Genomic DNA, 19,092 nt, shown 5'->3' with positions numbered 1-19,092 from the left:
TTAAGGGGACACCCTGGTCAGATACTTATGCTGTCCAGTAAACTTATCTTCTGTTTCAAAACTGCTTCTTGGGTGTTTTCTAACTTAGTCTTAAACTAATTCAGCTGTGTAGGACCAGAGACGCGGTCCTGGCCCCACACAGTGGTACTTATTTCCTTGTGCCCGTCTGATGCTGGAGGTGTGCCAGGCAAGACAGTTGGCCCAGCAAGCTCAGTGTCAAAGAAGCTTTCCCAACTGGGGCCCGCCCCACCCCACAAAGCTCCCAGCTTCAGTGCATTAGGCACCAGAACAAGTGTTGGTGCCATTGAATTGCTGGGCCCGCTTTTGGCCTCCCACAAGGGCCAAAGTGAGGTAGGAACCAGTACTGTTTTGTATTGCATGCAGGTCTATTATCATGCATGCAGGTCTATTATCACAGAGGGACAGGTATAAGGGATGCTCTCTGCTCTGAACCCCCTGCTGTACAGGGTGCTGGGCTCTCCTTAACAAATGGCACCAGTAGCACAGTATATGAAATGTCCCAAGACACGTTTTCTCTTCATCCATACACACATCAATTATGAAATAACCACGCATAACATCAGGCAGCCTGCTCTGCCAAAAAGAGGAGCTGAATTAGTCTGAATCTGATCTGGATCAGCACTTACCAGCTGGGCCAAAACATTTCCGTGATGTCTGCATTCTAACCTCACCTTGAGTCATCTGAAACACAACAACGAATCAGAAATATTTTGATTTACTCCCTAAATTAACATGTAGAAACAGTGCTTGTTTGGCAATGAAATCTTTCGTTCTTCTGACATCTTACAGCATTCATGTGCGTCCACATCACCACAGGCTGAAAGACCCCAATGTTTTAAAAGGTACCCCAATAGTCCTCTTAATTGATATTTAGATTAATGCTAATATTATCATCCAGGTTTATTGGTCAAGGGTGAATTCATACAGGGATTTACTTCTGAGTGGATTAGAATTTTCCTGTACTGAAATGGATTGTGTTTCTCCAGGACAAGTGCCACAGTGAACAGCATGGACTGTTTTGATGGCCCAGGACTCTATGACAGGCTGACCAGACGTCCCGCTTTTGGCGGGACAGTCCCGCCTTCAAACAATTTGTCCCGCGTCCTGTGGGTTCTTTAAATTGTCCCGATTTTTGGGAGGCTGCCACACTGCCTTCTGGGGCACAAGGCAGTGCGGCAGCCTCCCACGCGCGCGGCCACAGGAGCACAGCCTTCTGGGGCTTGCCGTTTCCCGCCCTGTCACAGGGCAGGAAACAGCAGCACCCCAGAAGGCAGTGCGCTCCTGCGGCTGCGCGTGCGGCCACCTACCCCCGTTCCTGTTCACCAGATGGTCACCTTACTCTATGATGGACCCCTTCTCAGTGGTGGGATCCAAAAATTTTAATAACAGGTTCCGATGATGGTGGGATTCAAACAGTGGCGCCATCGCACACACGCACCTCCAGTCCCTATTGGGCAGGGAGGTTGCTTTAGTAACCCCTTCTCAGCACTCAGAAAGAATTAGTAACCACTTCTAGAGAAGTAGTGAGAACTGGTTGGATCCCCCCTCTGCCCCTTCTACCCCAGGACTTCCTTCCAGAAATTCAGGGCAGCTTCACAAAATACAGCACTGGATCTGGAACCTACGAATAAATGAGGGGCAGGAAACCTGTGGTGAAAGTGAGTTAGAGCCTGGGATGGAGACAGTTCAGATCATGGGGCAGGTGCTGTGCTCCTCCACTGAGGGGAAGCAGAGGGGAAGAAAAGGGCAGAGACCCTGGCCGCCATTTTGTGTATGTAACCCATCCTGAGCCTGGCTTAGGCTGGGGAAGGCAGGGTATTAATAAAATCAATAAAAACAAGGCCATGTCCCTCTAATTTAGTTTTAGAGCATTCAAATACATGCTCCCAGAGACCTGGGCTTCCAATGGCGAACTCTAAATTGGGAAAACATGCCTGTGCCCAATTCCCACAAGGACGTAGCTGTGCATCTTGAAAGGGCTGTGCCATGTGCCCTTATGCCCAGCTGGACTGCTAAAACAGCCACAACTGACCAGGACTGAAGTCCCAGGTGTATTAGATTTCATGGGTACACCCACTTTGCCAGGCACATGAAGTGTATTCTCAGTCAACAGATGTACCCACAGAGAAAACTGTATGTTAAAAGGCCTTGAAATGCTAGAGAAAGGATGGGGAAAAGTATGTTGACAGCTCCTTGCATCTGTGCCAAGTGTAAAGGACACAGCAACCGTGAATCACCCAGGACGCTTTACTAGAGAGGAAAAAATAAGCAAAAGAAGAAATGAAGAAAATCCAAGATGCCCAGAACAAGGGCGGAACATGGACACCAAGAAAGGCTGACCAATCCTGCCCCACCCCCACCCCAAAAAGGGGGGGTTTAAACTTATTTGTTACCAGGGCCGGATATGACATAATGTGATTTAGTTGGGCTGGGCAGGGGGGGGGGGGCGGGCAGAAGTGCCAGGGTCTACAACCTGTGGCTCTCCAGATGTTCATGGACTACAATTTCTCATGGCTTCCGCGGGCTCTGCTGCTGAGATACACGGGAGTGCTGCAACCTTGCAGATCAATTGGCCATGCTGGCAGGGGCTGATGGGAACTGTAGTCCATGAACATCTGGAAAGCCACAGGTTGCAGACCCCTGACTGATGAGCCCCAAAGCAGAGGGGGGGGCCTGCCTTCAGTGGGTTTCTCGGGTTCACAAGACTGGCCTGGCGCCCCAGGTCCGCTTCCCTTTCAAGCAGGGGGGGGGGGAGAGACCCACTAACCCTCCGGGACCCCCACCAGAGTGCGGGGCAGGAGCTTGGACGGGCGCGAGTTCCGTCAGAGCGGGCGACGCGGCTTTCGAGGGCAGGCGCCCCCCTGGGCCAGCGCCGTCCCCCGTCGCAGGGCGCCCCTGCCGCCCACGACCTCCACCCGGCCCACGCGAGGAGCCCCTACGGCGCCCCCCCCCACCCGCCCGCGAGCGCCACTCACCAGCGGGGGCCCGACGGGCGGCGGAGCGCTGGGGGGCCGGGCGAGGGGCGCTGCCGGGCCGCCAGGCTCCCTCCGGGGCTGTCCCCGCGCCAACACCCGGCCCGGCAGCCCCAGCAGCAGCAGCCCCAGCAGCAGCAGCACCCCCGGCAGGCGCCAGAGCCGCGGCATGAGCGCGGGCAGAGCCAGGCGCGCTTCCCTGGCCGGCGCCGGCCCCTCGCCCGGGTTCCGGGAGGGAGGGAGGGAGGGGAGGGAGCGGGAGGCCTCCCCAAGCCCTGCCCAGCCCGCCCGCCCTCCTTCGCGTCGGGGCGCAGGCCGGGCCGGGGGGCGGCGGCGGCGGCTGCTGGCGGGGTCGGGGGGGCGGGATGGTGCCTGCGGGCGGCGGGGGGGCTCCCCCGTCGGCGGGGCCGTGCGGCGCGGAGGTGGCGCTGCGGCTGGGGGCGGCCCCCGGGCAGGCGTCGTCGGGGCTGCTGGCGCTGGCCGTGCTGCTGGGCCTGGGCCTGGGCGGCGGCGCGGCCGCGCTGCTCTGGCTCGGCGCGCTCGGACCTCGCCTCCTGCTCCGCCGCCGCCGCCGCCGCCAGGTACCGGCTGCGCGCCCCGGCGGCCTCGGGCGGGCGGGCGGGCGGGCGGGCGGCGGGATCTCGGGGGCCCCGCCAGGCGCCTCCCTGCAAGAGCCGGCAGCCGCCGGAGAGGCAGGACGGGAATCCCCCTGGGAATCCCGGCGCGGGAGGGAGGCGCCCCAAAGCGGCAAAGTGGGGGGGGGCTGGGGAGCCGGGAGGGCCGCGGGGCTTCCGTGGGCTGCGCTGCTGAGATACACGGGAGTGCTGCAACGTTGCAGATCAACTCGAGACAAAGTAACGGGTCAAACTTAGTCCCGGCCGTGTGAATCCTGGACACTGATTGGAGCGACGATCCCTGGAGTGGAATCCTGGAAGCAGAGCCGGAGCCCCCCCCCCCCCCCCCCCATGCCATCGGGCTTCCAGGGGCCGGGCCTGGTTCCACTCGGGGTGCTGCCATTCAGCTGCAGGCTGCCTGTCAGTCAAGATCCAGGGCTGGGATTCTCACGACTGGGATGGGACACCCGGGGTCCTCCGACCCCTTTTCCTCCTTGCTTCTCAGGACCCGATCCCCAGTGGAACTGCAGCTCAGCACGACCGCTCCCCTGGCTGTGTGTGTCAGCAGAGCCCTTCGGAGGCCGAGGGCTCCCTGGCTGACCCTGTTTCCAAAAGGCTCTTCTCAGGCATCCCCGGCCTGGAGGCTCGTACACAACTCCTCTGAGGCTCTTCTGATTACCTGGGGAGCAGCCCCCAGTCAGTGAGGAATGGCCCACTCGAAGCTGGACGGGAACTCACTGGACGGGTTGGCCGGTGTGATAGCAGAATCCCACAAGCCTTCATTTAGAAGCCAGGACAGCCTCTGGAGGGAGGGGCAACTTGGAGCTGGGAGGGGGGGCTTCTGCCAGGGGCTGGCTGGGGCATGGTCAGGCAGACCAGAATCAAGGCGGGCCAGAGGCGTAGCTAGAAAGAATGGGGCCCGGGGCAGAATTTCAGGTTTTTTGGGAGGGGCAGGCAACCACCCTCCCCCACCATGACCAAACAATACTTTTTTTTGCACCACGTCATTTCAAAGGGGATTGGGGGGGCGGGGGAGGGTGCAAGAAGAGTTGGTTTTGCCCGTGGATCCTGTCATGGACATGGGTAAGGCACTTTCAATGTTGTTTAAACTGGTGGATTTAAAAGGAGAATCTGGGATTCCTAGTTTAAACACCATTGAAAATGATGTTGTCTGGGGGTGGATTCCAGCATCACTTGTTTAAACTAGGGAGCCCAGATTCTTCTTTTAAATCCGCCTTAAAGGGAGAATCTGGGGTACCCAGTTTAACTAAAATTGAAAGTGATGCTGTTTCCCCCAATTGGGGGACTGGATACAACACCATAAAATGTTTTCATAGCAGTAATAAAACATTTTGAAAGAATTTTGAAAATGTTTTCAAAAATTATTTCTGCTGTGTGGCATGGCCTATTGCTGTGCTCAGATATGTGAGTTGGGGCATGTTCTATAATGTGATGGTGACTTTGAAACGACCTGGTGTAAAAAATCATTGCTTGGTCACGGTGGGGGAGGGTGGCTGCTCATGGGGGGGGGCATCAAACTCCAGTTTGCCTAGATACGCCACTGGGCATAGCTACAAGGGGGTTCGCGTTGCATTGGGCATGCACGGGGGGGGGGGGGGGCATCAAACTCAGGTTTTGCCCAGGGCTCCAGTTTGCCTAGTTACGCCACTGGTAGTTCCTCATGTTTTTAAAAACCCTCCCCTTGTGTAAGCTAGTACATCGGAGAGAGTGGGTGAGTTAGCATAGACCTTTCCATGATGTTCTATCTTCCTGTTTTGTGGCAAAAATATGATACTCATCAACACCTGATGTTTTGCCACTATTCAGATTTCTGCCTCTTCATTCTGCCTTCAAAGCCAAGGAAAGGGCTTATTGCCATTCCCCCCATTTTAGAGTTGCCAGCTCTGGGTTGGGCAATACTGGAGATTTGGGGCATGGAGTCTGGGGACGGCGGGGTCAGCAGAGTACAATACCATAGAGCACGCTCTCCAAGGCAGCCATTTTCTCCAGGGGAACTGATATTGGTTATCTGAAGATCAATTGTAATAGCGGGAGATCAGGTAGCACCTAGAGGTTGGTATGCCTACCCACCTGTACACATTCATCACAATGTGAGTCCATAGCCTATGCATGAAAAACTGCATGTCAATAAATGTACTATCTCTGAGGAGAGACTCCATCTGGAAGCACTTATATCCCAACACACACACACACCCCAACCCCCAGAAGCCTATTAGCATATTGTCCACAACCTGAGCACAGAGTCTGCATTCCTTCCTGATTAAAGGGACAGAACCAACATCAAGGGGTGTGGGCAGAATCTGGGGCCCTGATTCTTCTTCCCCTTTTTATGCGCCTTGCTCTGCATGTGTTTATGACAGGTTTACAGGATCCACTCTTAAGGGATAGAAGTTACTAGACTATGCTAACTTTAAGAACTGGAAAACAGACAGTAATGAAACTCTACATATTGTTACAGTGAACATGAATATTCAGGAATATGTATATTTATATTAAGATGTGCAAGCTTTACATCGTTTGTAAAATTGGCCTGTAGAATTCAAGCAAGGGCGTTGAAAATATTTCAGATGAAATCTGTTGAACTGTTTCGCTGTTGTAACTAAAAATAATCTCTTCCTTGGGATTTCAGAAGGATGATTCTCAAAGACTGATTGAAAGCAATAACTCTGCACCTCAGAAACATGAAGATTATTTCTTACCAGAAATGAAAGAAGCAGAAACATTGACAGTCACAGAAAAGGTATTCAGCTGTTTGTGCGTTTGATATATTATACCAGTGATGGCAAACCTATGGCACGGGTGCCAGAGGTGGCACTCAGAGCCCTCTCTGTGGGCACGCGCAAACAGAGTGCCCCCCCCCCCCCCACATCTAGGCTGGCCTGGGCCACTGGGCTCGATTATTGGCATTAAACCTAAGACCTAGTTTTGGGGAGACAGTGTAGGTAACCCTGTTAAACGCTGTTAAACTCCACTGATTTTCATGTGAAGAACTAAAGCGCGGGAGTAAACCTGGGAGTAAGCTTGGTTGCTGGCAATGGGGCTTGCTTCTGAGTAAACCCTCCTAGGGTCGTGATTCACCTGTTGGAAGAGGTGCACTGTTGCTTCAAAGTAAAGCCACCGACTACCACCAAGCTTACTTCTGAGCAACACATGCCTCGGAGCCAACCGTTTTTCTAAACTAAAACCTCAGTATTCAGGTTAAATTGCCGTGTTGGCACTTTGCGATAAATAAGTGGGTTTGGGGTTGCAATTTGGGCACTCGGTCTCGAAAAGGTTCGCCATCACTGTATTATACCCTATTGCAGGTAAAATCCTAGCTGAGTATGAATTTCAAAACTGTTTCAAAACACTAATCTCTCAACTATATCTCCTCTAGATGTGTCTAGCCCACACATTGGCCGTTTCCGCACGGGCATAAAATGACGGCTTGGAGACGGTAAAAACGCCGTCTCCAGGCCGCCATTTGCACCGGCCTCGGCGACATGCCGGAGACCCAGGGATAAGCCGGGTTGGCCGGGCGCCGGCGCTCCGCGGTGCCGGCTGCCCGGCTGCTTCCAGGACCATCCGTGCGGACGGTCCCAGCGTCTTCGGGTCGGCGCGCAATGCGCCGACCTCGCCGTTTCCGCCACCGTGCAGAAACGGCCTAAGCTTAACAGAAAACGAATTCCAGCTATCCCTCAGGAAGCCAATTCCTCTCTTTATCTCTTTATTAAAAACCCACTGCTCCCACAAGCTTTCCTGCTTAGTATCTGAGTGGCGTTTTCCTCAGAAAAAAACAACCCAGCAACCTGGGGTTTGTTTAGTGTCACTATTTTGTTTTCACCAGGGACATAGTACAGATTCTCCTTTAAATCTGACCCTCTAGTCCACAGGTGTCAAACTCGCGCCCCTCCAGATGTTATGGACTAGAGTTCCCATCATCCCCTGCCAGCATGATGGGAATTGTAGTCCGTAACATCTGGAGGGCCGCGAGTTTGACACCTATGCTCTAGTCCCTCAAACAGGGTAGCTTAATTGACTAAGAATGGAGTCCAATCAGCACACACTCGTTCACAAGCTCTTTCTGGAACCAACTCAAACCACCAGAGAATGGAGAGACCCACCTCCCCTTCATTCTGGCACTCTTCTCAGGACTCTCCCCAAAATCTCCTCACATAGCTTTTAGAATTCTGCCTTTCACAGCCAGCTAATTACAATCAGTCCTGACTTAACTCCCTGCATTAAATAAGGCTAAGTGTAGGTAATCATTACATGTCCCCTTGCCTTTCTGACCCTGAGCTCTTGAGCCAACCACCACTAAGTTGTATTGTCAAAGGCTTTCACGTCTGGAATCACTGGGGTGCTGTGGGGTTTCTGGGCTGTATGGCTGTGTTCCAGTAGCATAGTAGTATATATACTCCACTCGCTTTGCTTTATTAGATCCTCTGAAGTTATCAGCCACAGATGCAGGCGAAACGTCAGGAGAAAATGCTACTGGAACATGGCCATATAGCCCGGAAACCCCATAACACTCCACCACAAAACTAAAACCATAGTACAACCAGGCCCATAGTTGCAGCAGGATTGCTTTTTGGCCACTAAAGCAGAGAAGTACACATCAACAAAACACCAAAAGAGCATTGATGTATAACTAGTCAGAGATAATGTTATTTTTGCAGTGTTTAAATGTTCTTTTGAACTCCCGTGCATCAGAAATATAGAAGAGGAGGAAAGACACAAATTAGCTGAAACTTGTGGTGACAGCAAAAGATTCCTAATTCATCAGCTCAGTTTTGAAAATAAGGCAATGCGATCCTGAGGTGGGGGAATAATTGTGCTGTGGCTGGTTGCACCGCGGACAATAAGCTGAAAGTGCCCCTTTTCCCGTGAAAGTGCTTAGTGAGCTGTGCCATTGATTATGTGCTAGTGAATGAGGGGCATTCTCCGGCCGAAAGGGCTCAGGAAGGGACCTCATCACAGGAACACCCCTTTTGGCACTGGGGTGGGTTGACCTGGCAAGATATTCAGATTTTCCGCTCTGCTGTACACAGAAATATATCCCTGCCCCTGCTCCTTACTTAACTTACCTGGATAAAAAGATCTAAGGAGAGCTTTCACTCTTGCAAGAAGTGCCCATTTTCCTTCTGCTCTTTTAGAAAGGAAATATCAAAAGATACCTTACGCTGCAAGGTTATGTTCTTGCTCTCTGAATTCTATAGAAACTATAGAGCATGTTATTAAAATGTCCCCTCTATGAGGAGGCAAGGGAAAAATGCCTGTCATATCTGTTACACAATATGACATATTGTTCTGATTAAGTTTGTTGTGAAAAACTATTACAAGATAAGAAGGAGAATATTACTAAACCGGTAGCAAAATTCTGTTTATTCATTATGAAAAAGAAAAAATGATCTGAATATGGCATCCCAATTGGCTACTTTTGTTTTGTTTGGTGTTTTTGTGCTGTTTGGTATGCTTACATTGTATAATGATATATGTATGGATAGTGCTGAAGTGCTGGAGAGAGATCTGCATTTCTTGTTGTGGGTGTTTTTGCTATGTTGGAAATTTGTATTGTATCTGGTCATTGGGACACCCAGCTCCAAAACATCTCTTTCACACATTCTCTGGGAAAACAGGAGGGGGAGATTTAGGGGGGATAAATGGGACTGTGAAAGCTAGGTCTAGCAGAACTGGCTTCCAAAAGCTGGGTGCTTGCTGCCTATCAATAAATACTACTGATCAACGTGGCCACAGTCTCATAAAAGTTGGGAACCCCTGGAAGAGGTAGTCTACAGCAACCCACATCTGGGAGATTCTGAGGTGTTGTGGGTATGGCTATCTTTTAGACCTAGCTATATGGTATGCACATAACCATCTCAAAACCTTCCAATCTCTCACTTCTCTGAGTTTAGAAGAAATTTCCCATAGAAATATATGTACCAACACTGTGAACTATTAGACTAACTTCTTCAAAGATTTTTCTGGGCTTTAGCCATTCCAAACAAGGATCAATCACAGAAGGTTTTTCAACACTTCTAGCCTCACCCTCTGACCGCTTTTCCACACCAGAACCCAGCAGTCTGATAGGTATTTGTCTTTATCTGCCTCTTTCAGAGAGTGGAAGATACAGTATGAAATAGCTCGGGATCCAACCAGTGTAGATATGTCCACTCAGCAGCCCTTTCTGAGGAAAGGTGGAGGCCCTTAATGTACCACTTTTCCTTTTCACTGTTTCTACTGTAAATTGCCCTCATTCTAACAGCTTTTCTCTACCGAAATGTCTGCTTCTGTAGCCAGTACAATCCTTGTGTTCCTGTGACGCACAGCCCTTCTACTTCAGTGAGCCTAATTTTTTCAGTAGAATGTTTGGGAATATTCCAGGACATCACCATAGCTCAGGCCAACTAGCCATTGTCAGAGAAGAATCTCTGTCACCACAAAATCCCTCAGTGCCTGGCAATAGTGTTAGTCTTGTACAGATACAGTATATTTGTGGGGCATGGATTTGTGGTATCAGGAGAGACTTTCAGACCCACTTGTATGATTCAAACTAGTTTGCTGGAAAGAGCCCTGAAGGAAACAAGTATCACAAACCAGGGTGTGTATTCAAAATTGTCCGGCTGATTTGTTTTATAAAGAATGCCTGTGCTGGCAGCAGCAATAGCAGAATTTGATTTCCAAGATGCAGGATTATGAAAATCCGTTCAGATTCCTTTGTGCTTATATTTCTACTCTCTGTAAAAACTATAGGATCCCCTATGTGGGCACAATGGGACCCACAAACATCTTTTTTCCTCTTGCCCACCAACAGTTTTTTAAAAGTGTTTGGATCCATGTTGAGTTCTTGACCAACAGGGCTTCTGATTGGCTATGCAGAATGAAATAAGCCATCATGGGGCAGTGGTTAAGAACAGTGGACTTCAGTTTGGAGTACCAGCTTTGGTTCCCCATTCCTCCCCATGAGTGGCAGACTCTTATCTTGTGAACTGGATTTGTTTCCCTGCTCTTAGACATGAAGCCTGCTAGGTGAGCTTGGGGTAGTCACAGTTCTCTCAGCTCTACCAGCCCCACCTACCTCACAAGGTGTCTGTTGTGGGGAGGAGAAGAGAAGGGGATTATAAGCCACTTTGAGACTCCTTACAGAAAGGCGGGGTATAAATCCACGTTCTTCTTCTTCAACATCAGGCAGTGTTGACAGGCCTTTGTGCTTTGATTGGATCCAGCCCAAGCAGCTGATCTGGAAATCTTTGACTTGATTTCTGCAGTTGTGTCTGGCCGCTGACATTCCCAGATCGACTTTGACGAAAGATAAGTGGGAATTACTGTTGTGTTTCCTGTTTTGCTTTCCTTAGCTTTATATGTCTTAGCCCCCTTCCGCACACGCAAAATAATGCGTTTTCAAACCACTTTCACAACTGTTTGAAAGTGGATTTTGCTATTCCACACAGCTTCAAAGAGCACTGAAAGCAGTTTGAAAGTGCATTATTCTGCATGTGCGGAATGAGCCTTACTTTGATTTTCAAAGCTTATGCTAATACCAAGTGCAAACAATGTTTGCTGAGGTCCCCAGAAAACTTATGAGTGAAAACTGGTAATCTTTGGTTGTCATATTCAAATAATTTCGTCTTTTTTCTGTGTCCTGTTTCCTTACAGGATGACCAACCTTCTTGGAACACTAATCTTACAGAATTTGCACTAAAAGCTAAAGTCATCTATCCCATCAACCAAAGATTTCGGGTAAGCCTTTTGAATTGTTCTATGAAAAGGAGAGGGTCGCTTTTTGACATATCAGTAGCCAAGGAAGAATGAGGTTAATGCATGTGAAATTTCATTTTGGTAACCATAATATCTGTTTGGTATAATTATTAAAAGATATGAGGCCAGCCAAGCCTAAAAAACAAGGACTGTATATATAGGGATACAAGGCAATGAGGTATAAGCAGTTAGTTTGAGTGTAATTTAAACAGATACTTCATAAACCGTTCATAAAGATTGTTCATAAGGATATATTATGGTTATTTAACTGGATAGAAAGGTAATAAACACATATATAATGAGAGCATGTCATAAACATTGTCCATGAGGCACGAAACCTGCAATAGTCATATTGCGTTCTAGTCAGTAGAAAGAGTCAGTATCTCCAAAATTCAATGAATCAAAGATATTAAGTTGAGTTTTGGTAGTTGACAGCAACAGCTCCAGCAAGTGATGAAGAATCATTCGTTAAGCAGCTAATCCATCGTCAACAGAAATTTCTTCAGTGCGTTCAGGTAATTCTATTAGAAATAGAGATTGAATTCTCTTATTTGTGTGTTTAGCTAAGTAAAGCAGCATACAGCTTCTACATTCAGTGAATCATCTAGTTACAAAGTAATGCCACCAATATGCGGATGACACCCAGCTCGTGTTCACGATGGTCTTCGGTCCCTGGAGCTCTCCAGCATTGTCTGGAGGCCATCGCTGGTTGGTTGAAAGCGAACCGGCTAAAGTTAAATCCTACGAAGATGGAGGTGCTGTGGCTGGGTTGCGAGGAGTGACCAGCGGACTTTTGCCTGCCTACTCTGGACAGCGAGACATTGCACTTGGCCTCGCCCGTCAAAAGCCTGGGAGTCATCCTGGACCCGGCATCGCTCGAGGCCCAGGTTGCACAAACGGTCTGATTCACATTCCATACATTACTTTGTAACTAGATGATTCACTGAATGTAGAAGCTGTATGCTGCTTTACTTAGCTAAACACACAAATAAGAGAATTCAATCTCTATTTCTAATAGAATTACCTGAACGCACTGAAGAAATTTCTGTTGAAAACGTGGATTAGCGCGCAACGCGTTCTGCGAATGTGGCTGCTGTCGCCGTGGTTTCTTCATCACTTGCTGGAGCTGTTGCTGTCAACTACCACAACTCAACTTAATATCTTTGATTCATTGAATTTTTGGAGATACTGACTCTTTCTACTGACTGGAACGCAATATGACTATTGCAGGTTTCGTGCCTCATGGACAATGTTTATGACATGGTCTCATTATATATGTGTTTATTACCTTTCTATCCAGTTAAATAACCATAATATATCCTTATGAACAATCTTTATGAACGGTTTATGAAGTATCTGTTTAAATTACACTCAAACTAACTGCTTATACCTCATTGCCTTGTATCCCTATATATACAGTCCTTGTTTTTTAGGCTTGGCTGGCCTCATATCTTTCAGTATTGGGTTGACTGTATATATTTGCTGATCTGGTATAATTATTAGCCAAGGAATTATTAACCAAGGATGTTGGTTCAACTGCAGGTCACTCCACGTACGTTCAAAGTGGCATGCCAAATGTATGGCCATCCCGGAGGTCAAAATAGAACAGGGTGTGATAGAACAGCTTTGCTGCTGGTAGTGAAAACTCCCCACTCATGTGCAAAAATGACACAGAGCTGGAACAATCCAACTCGCTTCCCAAACTTGGCCCTGGCAAAGGTTGCACTCAGGGGGAAAGACCATTGCTTTGCTAATACAAGGAACCCCCTATTCACTCTTTCACTCTCCCCACTCTGAAAATGACCAGAGTTTTCGGGAAGCTGCCTGTGACTCCAAACTGTCCTAACTGAGATGGCGCCTGGTTGCAGCGGAGGCTCCTGTGGTTTTAAATTTTTTAACCTTTTTTATACCTTTTACCTGAAATTGGGGATATTTTACGATAGGACCAACTCTACCCCACAAGCAGCTGTACCTGTTGTTGAGGCTGGGGGACTGTAAACACCTACGAGACCTACGGGATCGGGTGGTGTTTTCCCCTCTCGTTTGCACTGGGGAGTGTGCATGGAGCCGGGCGGTTTGGGATCTAGCTGCCTAGTCAATCCAGCTGAGCGGAGCGTCTTCCCTGCCAAGTCGAGTGCCTTTCCCTTCGCCTTGGAGCACCTGGAATACCTTCCCAGCTTTTCGTCTCTGTCATGGACGAACTCCTGCTCCACTTGGATAGAGGAGGTTCGGCACTGCTGGTGCTGTTAGACCTCACCCCAGCGTTCGACATAGTAGATCACGACCTTCTGGTCCACCGCCTCTCTGATATTGGAATATGGGGGTCAGCCTTGAGTTGGCTGGCTTTGTTTCTCCAAGATCGAGGACAGCAGGTAGCATTGGGGGGAGAGAACTCCCAGCATTGCCCCTCTCTCTGATGCTCTTTAATATCTGCATGCACCCCCTGGCAAGTTTGGTTCAGAGTATCGGGCTGCGGTGCCACCAATATGCGGATGACACCCAGCTCGTGTTCACGATGGTCTTCGGTCCCTGGAGCTCTCCAGCATTGTCTGGAGGCCATCGCTGGTTGGTTGAAAGCGAACCGGCTAAAGTTAAATCCTACGAAGATGGAGGTGCTGTGGCTGGGTTGCGAGGAGTGACCAGCGGACTTTTGCCTGCCTACTCTGGACAGCGAGACATTGCACTTGGCCTCGCCCGTCAAAAGCCTGGGAGTCATCCTGGACCCGGCATCGCTCGAGGCCCAGGTTGCACAAACGGTCTGATTCACATTCCATCATTTGCAGCAGGCGTGGCAACTGGCCCCGTACATCTCCCGTACTTGTTATTCATGCAACAATCACCTCCAGGCTCGACTATTGTAATTCACTGTAAACTGGCCTGCCTTTGACCGTGATCCGGAAGCTTAAACTTGTTCAACATGCAGCAGCCAGACTCCTTACGGGGATGTCTAGTTGGGACCAGATTACGCCAGTCTTGTACCACCTCCATTGGCTGCCCATCAAGTTCCGGGTCATGTTCAAGGTTTTGGTTTTAACCTTTAAGGATGTAAGCAGTCTTGGGCCTGTATACTTGAGGGACCGCGTCTCCCCCTATCGCCCCGCTAGGACCCTCCGGTCCTCAGAGGAGTACCTGCTCCAGGTGCCTGACCGAAACACGTCCAGCTGGCCTCTACTAGGGTCAGGGCCTTTATGGTCCTGGCCCCCCTCTGGTGGAACAGGCTCCCTAGGGAGACCAGAGCCCTGCGGGACTTGTCAGGTTTCTGCAGAACAGACATGTTCCGCCAGGCATTTGGCCAGCCGGGCTGAAATGTGCTTCCATCACCCCGGCCTCTGGTGGGCTTGGAGGGGGGAAGGGAGGGTTTTTATCGCCATCTGAGTTTCTAAAAAATGTCTGGGACATGGTTTTATAACAAATTTTCTTGGTTTTAATGCTGTATATATTGTTATTATGCTTTTATTGTTGTACGCCGCCCTGAGTCCTTCGGGAAGGGCGGATAATAAATCAAACAAACAAACAAACAGATGCTGCCTGTAACTCCAAAAACAGATGCCATGAGTCAGCAGTGTGATGTGGCAGCCAGGAAAGCCAATGCGATTCTGGATTGTATCAATGGGAGTATAGTGTCAAGATCGAGGGATGTAATTGTACCTCTCTATTCTGCATTGGTTAGACCTCACCTGGAATATTGTGTACAGTTCTGGGCACTGCAATTCAAGAAGGATATTGACAAGCTGGAATGGGTCCAGAGGAGGGCAACCAAAATGGTCAAAGGTCTGGAATCCATTCCCTACAAGGAGAGACTTAGGGAGCTGGGGATGTTTAGTCTGGAGAAGAGAAGGTTAAGGGGGGACGTGATAGCTATGTTTAAATATTTGAAAGGATCCCATGTTGAAGAGGGAGCAAGCTTGTTTTCTGCTGCCTCAGAGACTAGGACACAGAGTAATAGATTCAAGTTGCAGGAAAAGAGATTCCACCTAAACATTAGGAAGAATTTCCTGACCGTCAGGGCTGTTGGACAGTGGAATTCGCTGCCTTGGAGAGTGGTGGAGTCTCCTTCTTTGGAGGTTTTTAAAGAGAGGCTGAATGGCCATCTGACAGGAGTGCTTTGATTGTGTTACTGCATTGCAGAGGGTTGGACTGATGGCCCTTGGGGTCTCTGCCAACTCTGTGATCCTATGATTTGAATGATGAAGCATGTTTCCCAAAAGATGAGAAAAGACACACTCTATGCCATGTTGTAAGTCAGTGATGATGAAGATAAATGTGATTCTGGGGGTGGGTGGGAGGTGAAACATTACCAGATTGTGTCCATTTGCTTTACCCACAGCCCTTGGCAGATGGCTCCTCCAATCCCTCTCTGCACGACACTGCTAAGCAGCGGGCCATGTTGCCCCATCAGACCCTGGGAGGGTCCACCTCGAGCAGCACGGGGTCCCTCAGCCAAGGAGCCAAAGACGATTGCACTTCCTCCACAACAATTCACTCTGCTGCAAGTGATGACAGATACCAGGATCAAACCTTCCTCAAAGTGACTTGTTTTCCTGAACTGTTGGCCTGTGATGTGTAAGTGAGGCAGATTTGGGGTTTCAGTTCTATTGGTTGAAAGTCTGCTCTGACTGAAAGATTGCACTGTTGGTTGGTGTATTTTTCTTGTGAATAAGTCCTAGCAAGACAAGCTTTAAGTCCTGGTTCAGTCTTGCAGTTGGAGTCAAGGTTTACAATCTGGGAACGGACTGTAAGATCACTCTCACCCTAATCTCCTTCTTTCCTTCAGATCCACCTCCACCCCCCACCCCCCAATTCATGTGGCCTCTTGAGTCTTATTTCCTGTTGCACAGGGTAGCCCCTGTCCCAAGTTATCGGTGTCTTCTGCAAAGGGACAGGATTTTGTAGTTTTTGTAGTGTGGCTATAGATAAAAGGGAGCTGCAGTGGGGCTTCCACACAGTAGATGTCCTGTGCTCTGCAGGCAGGCCTGGTCAGGTCTCTTAGACCTAAATCATGAGACATGAGGGTATACACTGGAGCCAGGAACATGGTATGCAGAACTTCCTTTCCTTGACCCTGTAACTGTGACCTCTGTCACCTTTGCACAGCTGGCTCCTCTGGGATTTCTGATGTCTCTCCCAGCTGCACAGCATCAGACTCTGCCTTGGCTTGCAGGGAAGGGCTTGGAGCTGGCTCTGCTGCCTGCACTTCCTCATGAGGAGGCAGCTCTGGCTCCACTGTGTCTTGAGGTCCTTCAGTAGAGTCCTCAGTGTCATGGGACAATATTATTTAACATTGTTGACTGGTGTGGTGTCACAGCACCCATCTCCCTTTGTAGACATAGGTTTTCCTGCCTTTATTGAGACTTTCAGGTAATGTGTGAGGGTTTCTAGCTTAAGTTCTAATATTGTCCCATACTGTAGCAGATATTTCAGTGGCTTATCTGCTCAGCCCAAGGCACTCCTGAAAGTTGAAGAGAGCTTTTTAAGGTACTAGTGAACTGAGGCAGGTTCAATATACAAAAACAAAGATTTATTAAATACAAAAAATTAGGAGATATGTCAATAGATGGAAATCAGGCAAGACTAAACTATATTCAGTCTTTAGTTTCTGTACAGGCTTAGAGACTTTGAAAACCTTTTTGGTCTCTAAGTTTCTTAGGTTGATTCCGCATAGTCCAAATATCCCGGGTTGAGCAAGGGAAATATTCCAGTTTGGCCAAGAAGTTCACACAGTTCCCCATCCTAAAGCGGGTTTGTCCCACGATATTTCCCTCATCCCAGGTTTTCTAAAAACCACTAAAATCGCGATCTTTTCCCAAAATCCCATGTTGAATCCGCTTCCGTGCAAATGCCATGGGAGCAAAAATGATTTGTTTTTTCCAGCCCACCACCTGAACTCCCTGCCGTACGGCATGTCAGTTTAATTTCTCCTGAGTTGCAGCCTGCCCTTTCTGAAACATTCCCCAAGCAAGTTTTCTGCTCTTTGACAGCTCTTGCAGGAGCCAAGCAAGTGAGCCCCTGCAGGAAAGCATGAGCGCTAACCCTGTTTCCGCTCACTCTTGCCAAGTACCGCTCGCTAGCCAAGCCGCAACCTGTTGCAATGGTCCGCTAATCAGAAGTATTGTTTTTGGGGTGGGGGTGGGGAGAGCCAATCGGAATGCAGCATACTGGGGATGTTTGAACTTGTGTGCTTCATCTGCGTTGTAAAAAGCCAGGCTCGTGAGGAAGAAATCGGAATATTTCCTTCTGGTCTTGACTCAGTTCTTTCATGGAAACAGACAACCATGCGAAGGGAGAAACTGGGACAAAATAGACCCAGATTTTTAAATGCCTAATGTAACCTGTTATTGTTATGTTGTGTGGAACTGACCTTAGATGTTTTGAGAGAGGTTCTTTTTATATGATGGTACAAACTTGTCTTGAATTACTGAGGTGTTTCACAAAGTTCCAGGGTTCTAACAGGGTGGTTTCCTTTCACTCAGTTCCCACACAGCCTTTCCACTTTACAGAACACCCCCCACCCCCCACCCCGAGGTAACATAAGCAGAACACTAATACACCAGTTAGGGAATCCTCCTTTGGGTATAATTCCCTTTCTAACTGGCTTAGGAATTTTTCTATCTCCCACCCAGAAGATATATGCCCTTCGCCCTTTATTTATGGTTACTGTGGAAGGTCTCTCTCACAATTCTCCCCCTGCCTTGACCAATAAATAAGCTTCCAGTTCTATTGTCTGCATTTCTGCCCTCAGTATACACTAATGTACGCTAATATATTTCAGATCAGGTTCACTCTCTGACTGAAATTCCCTCAGAGTAGATATTCTCCCCACCCAGTGTTCACTATTGGGAATCCAAATAAAATCTCCTTTTCTCCCAGTGAAATAGCTCCTCCTTTTCCTTGTAAGTTGTTTGCACCGCCAATCACAGCACAGGTCAGCTTACCCAATCAGAGTGCTGTCCTACTCCTATGAAGACTTTTCTTTTCTTTTTGCTTTTGGGCTGCACTTTGTTCCTAGATACAGAGGTACCTCGGTTATCGTTGGCTTCGGTTTTCGTCGGTTTCGGTTTTCGTTGACTTTTTCTGGGCAAAATTTGTCTCTTTCGTCTATTGCCTCGGTTTTCGTCCTCAAACCCAGAAAAAGTTTGCCCAGAAAAAGTCCACGAAAACCGAAACCGGCTGGGGTTTGAGGAAGCCCAGCCGGGAGGTAGAGGTAGCTCCTTATTTGGGCAGCGACACCCCCTGATGTCACTGCCCAAATAAGGAGCTCTCTCTGCCTCCCGGCTAGGGTTTGAGGAAGCCAATTAATCCGTTCGAGGCATTTTTGGAGTGCCTCGAATGGATTAATTGGATTTACATTGATTCCTATGGGTGCCTCGGTTTTCGTTGATTTCGGTTTTCGTCGATTCCTTTCAGACGAAGTATTAAAAAAAACCAAGGTACCACTGTACATTTTAAAATCTTCTTTACCTGTACAGTCAGTCACAACTGGGTTCCTTAAAAAACCTCAACGTATTTGCAATGTTGTATAGATATTAATGAGATGTCTTTTGGGGTTTTTAGGTTTGATGTGAAGATGTGCCTGTACAGTCTCTTTTTGAAACATCTCCAACTGATAGATGTGGAACTGAGGAGGCAGAAACATGTGGTAGGTTCTTGGTCAATGGGGGTCACTTCATTCATTCCCACCTGGAATTATTTTGATGCCTGAGCCCAGCAAAAAAGATGGAAACCCCCCC

General features: G+C 48.7%; 2 protein-coding genes across 6 annotated transcripts in view; one reads left to right on the top strand and one right to left on the bottom strand.

Moving 5' to 3' along the window:
- EVC2 (EvC ciliary complex subunit 2) overlaps positions 1-3,260 on the bottom strand; it is a 55,618-nt gene extending 52,358 nt beyond the window's left edge. Inside the window, exons 1-2 of one of the 3 annotated variants that reach the window (XR_007245579.1) lie at positions 2,997-3,260; positions 648-702 (exon numbers count right to left, since the gene is read on the bottom strand). Coding sequence is in view for 2 of the 3 variants with exons in the window: in XM_048508946.1 (XP_048364903.1) it covers positions 648-702; positions 2,997-3,164 (223 nt within the window). In the remaining variant the exon portion in view is untranslated. Of the gene's footprint in view, positions 1-647; positions 703-2,788; positions 2,817-2,996 lie in introns of those variants that run through there. The other 2 variants (XM_048508946.1, XM_048508947.1) reach the window with 2 other exon arrangements.
- Positions 3,261-3,343: 83 nt separating this feature from the next.
- EVC (EvC ciliary complex subunit 1) overlaps positions 3,344-19,092 on the top strand; it is a 51,377-nt gene continuing 35,628 nt past the window's right edge. For all 3 annotated transcript variants that reach the window (XM_048508949.1, XM_048508948.1, XM_048508950.1), the window contains exons 1-5: positions 3,344-3,574; positions 6,258-6,368; positions 11,264-11,347; positions 15,693-15,928; positions 18,917-19,001. In XM_048508949.1, coding sequence (XP_048364906.1) covers positions 3,359-3,574; positions 6,258-6,368; positions 11,264-11,347; positions 15,693-15,928; positions 18,917-19,001 — 732 coding nt within the window. In that variant the 5' untranslated portion in view covers positions 3,344-3,358. The remainder of the gene's footprint in view (positions 3,575-6,257; positions 6,369-11,263; positions 11,348-15,692; positions 15,929-18,916; positions 19,002-19,092) is intronic.

This window comes from Sphaerodactylus townsendi, linkage group LG10 (assembly GCF_021028975.2).
Source record: "Sphaerodactylus townsendi isolate TG3544 linkage group LG10, MPM_Stown_v2.3, whole genome shotgun sequence".
In the NCBI taxonomy this organism is placed as follows: domain Eukaryota; kingdom Metazoa; phylum Chordata; class Lepidosauria; order Squamata; family Sphaerodactylidae; genus Sphaerodactylus; species Sphaerodactylus townsendi.
The sequence above is the reverse complement of the archived record's forward strand: the minus strand, read 5'-3'. Positions and strand labels throughout refer to the sequence as shown.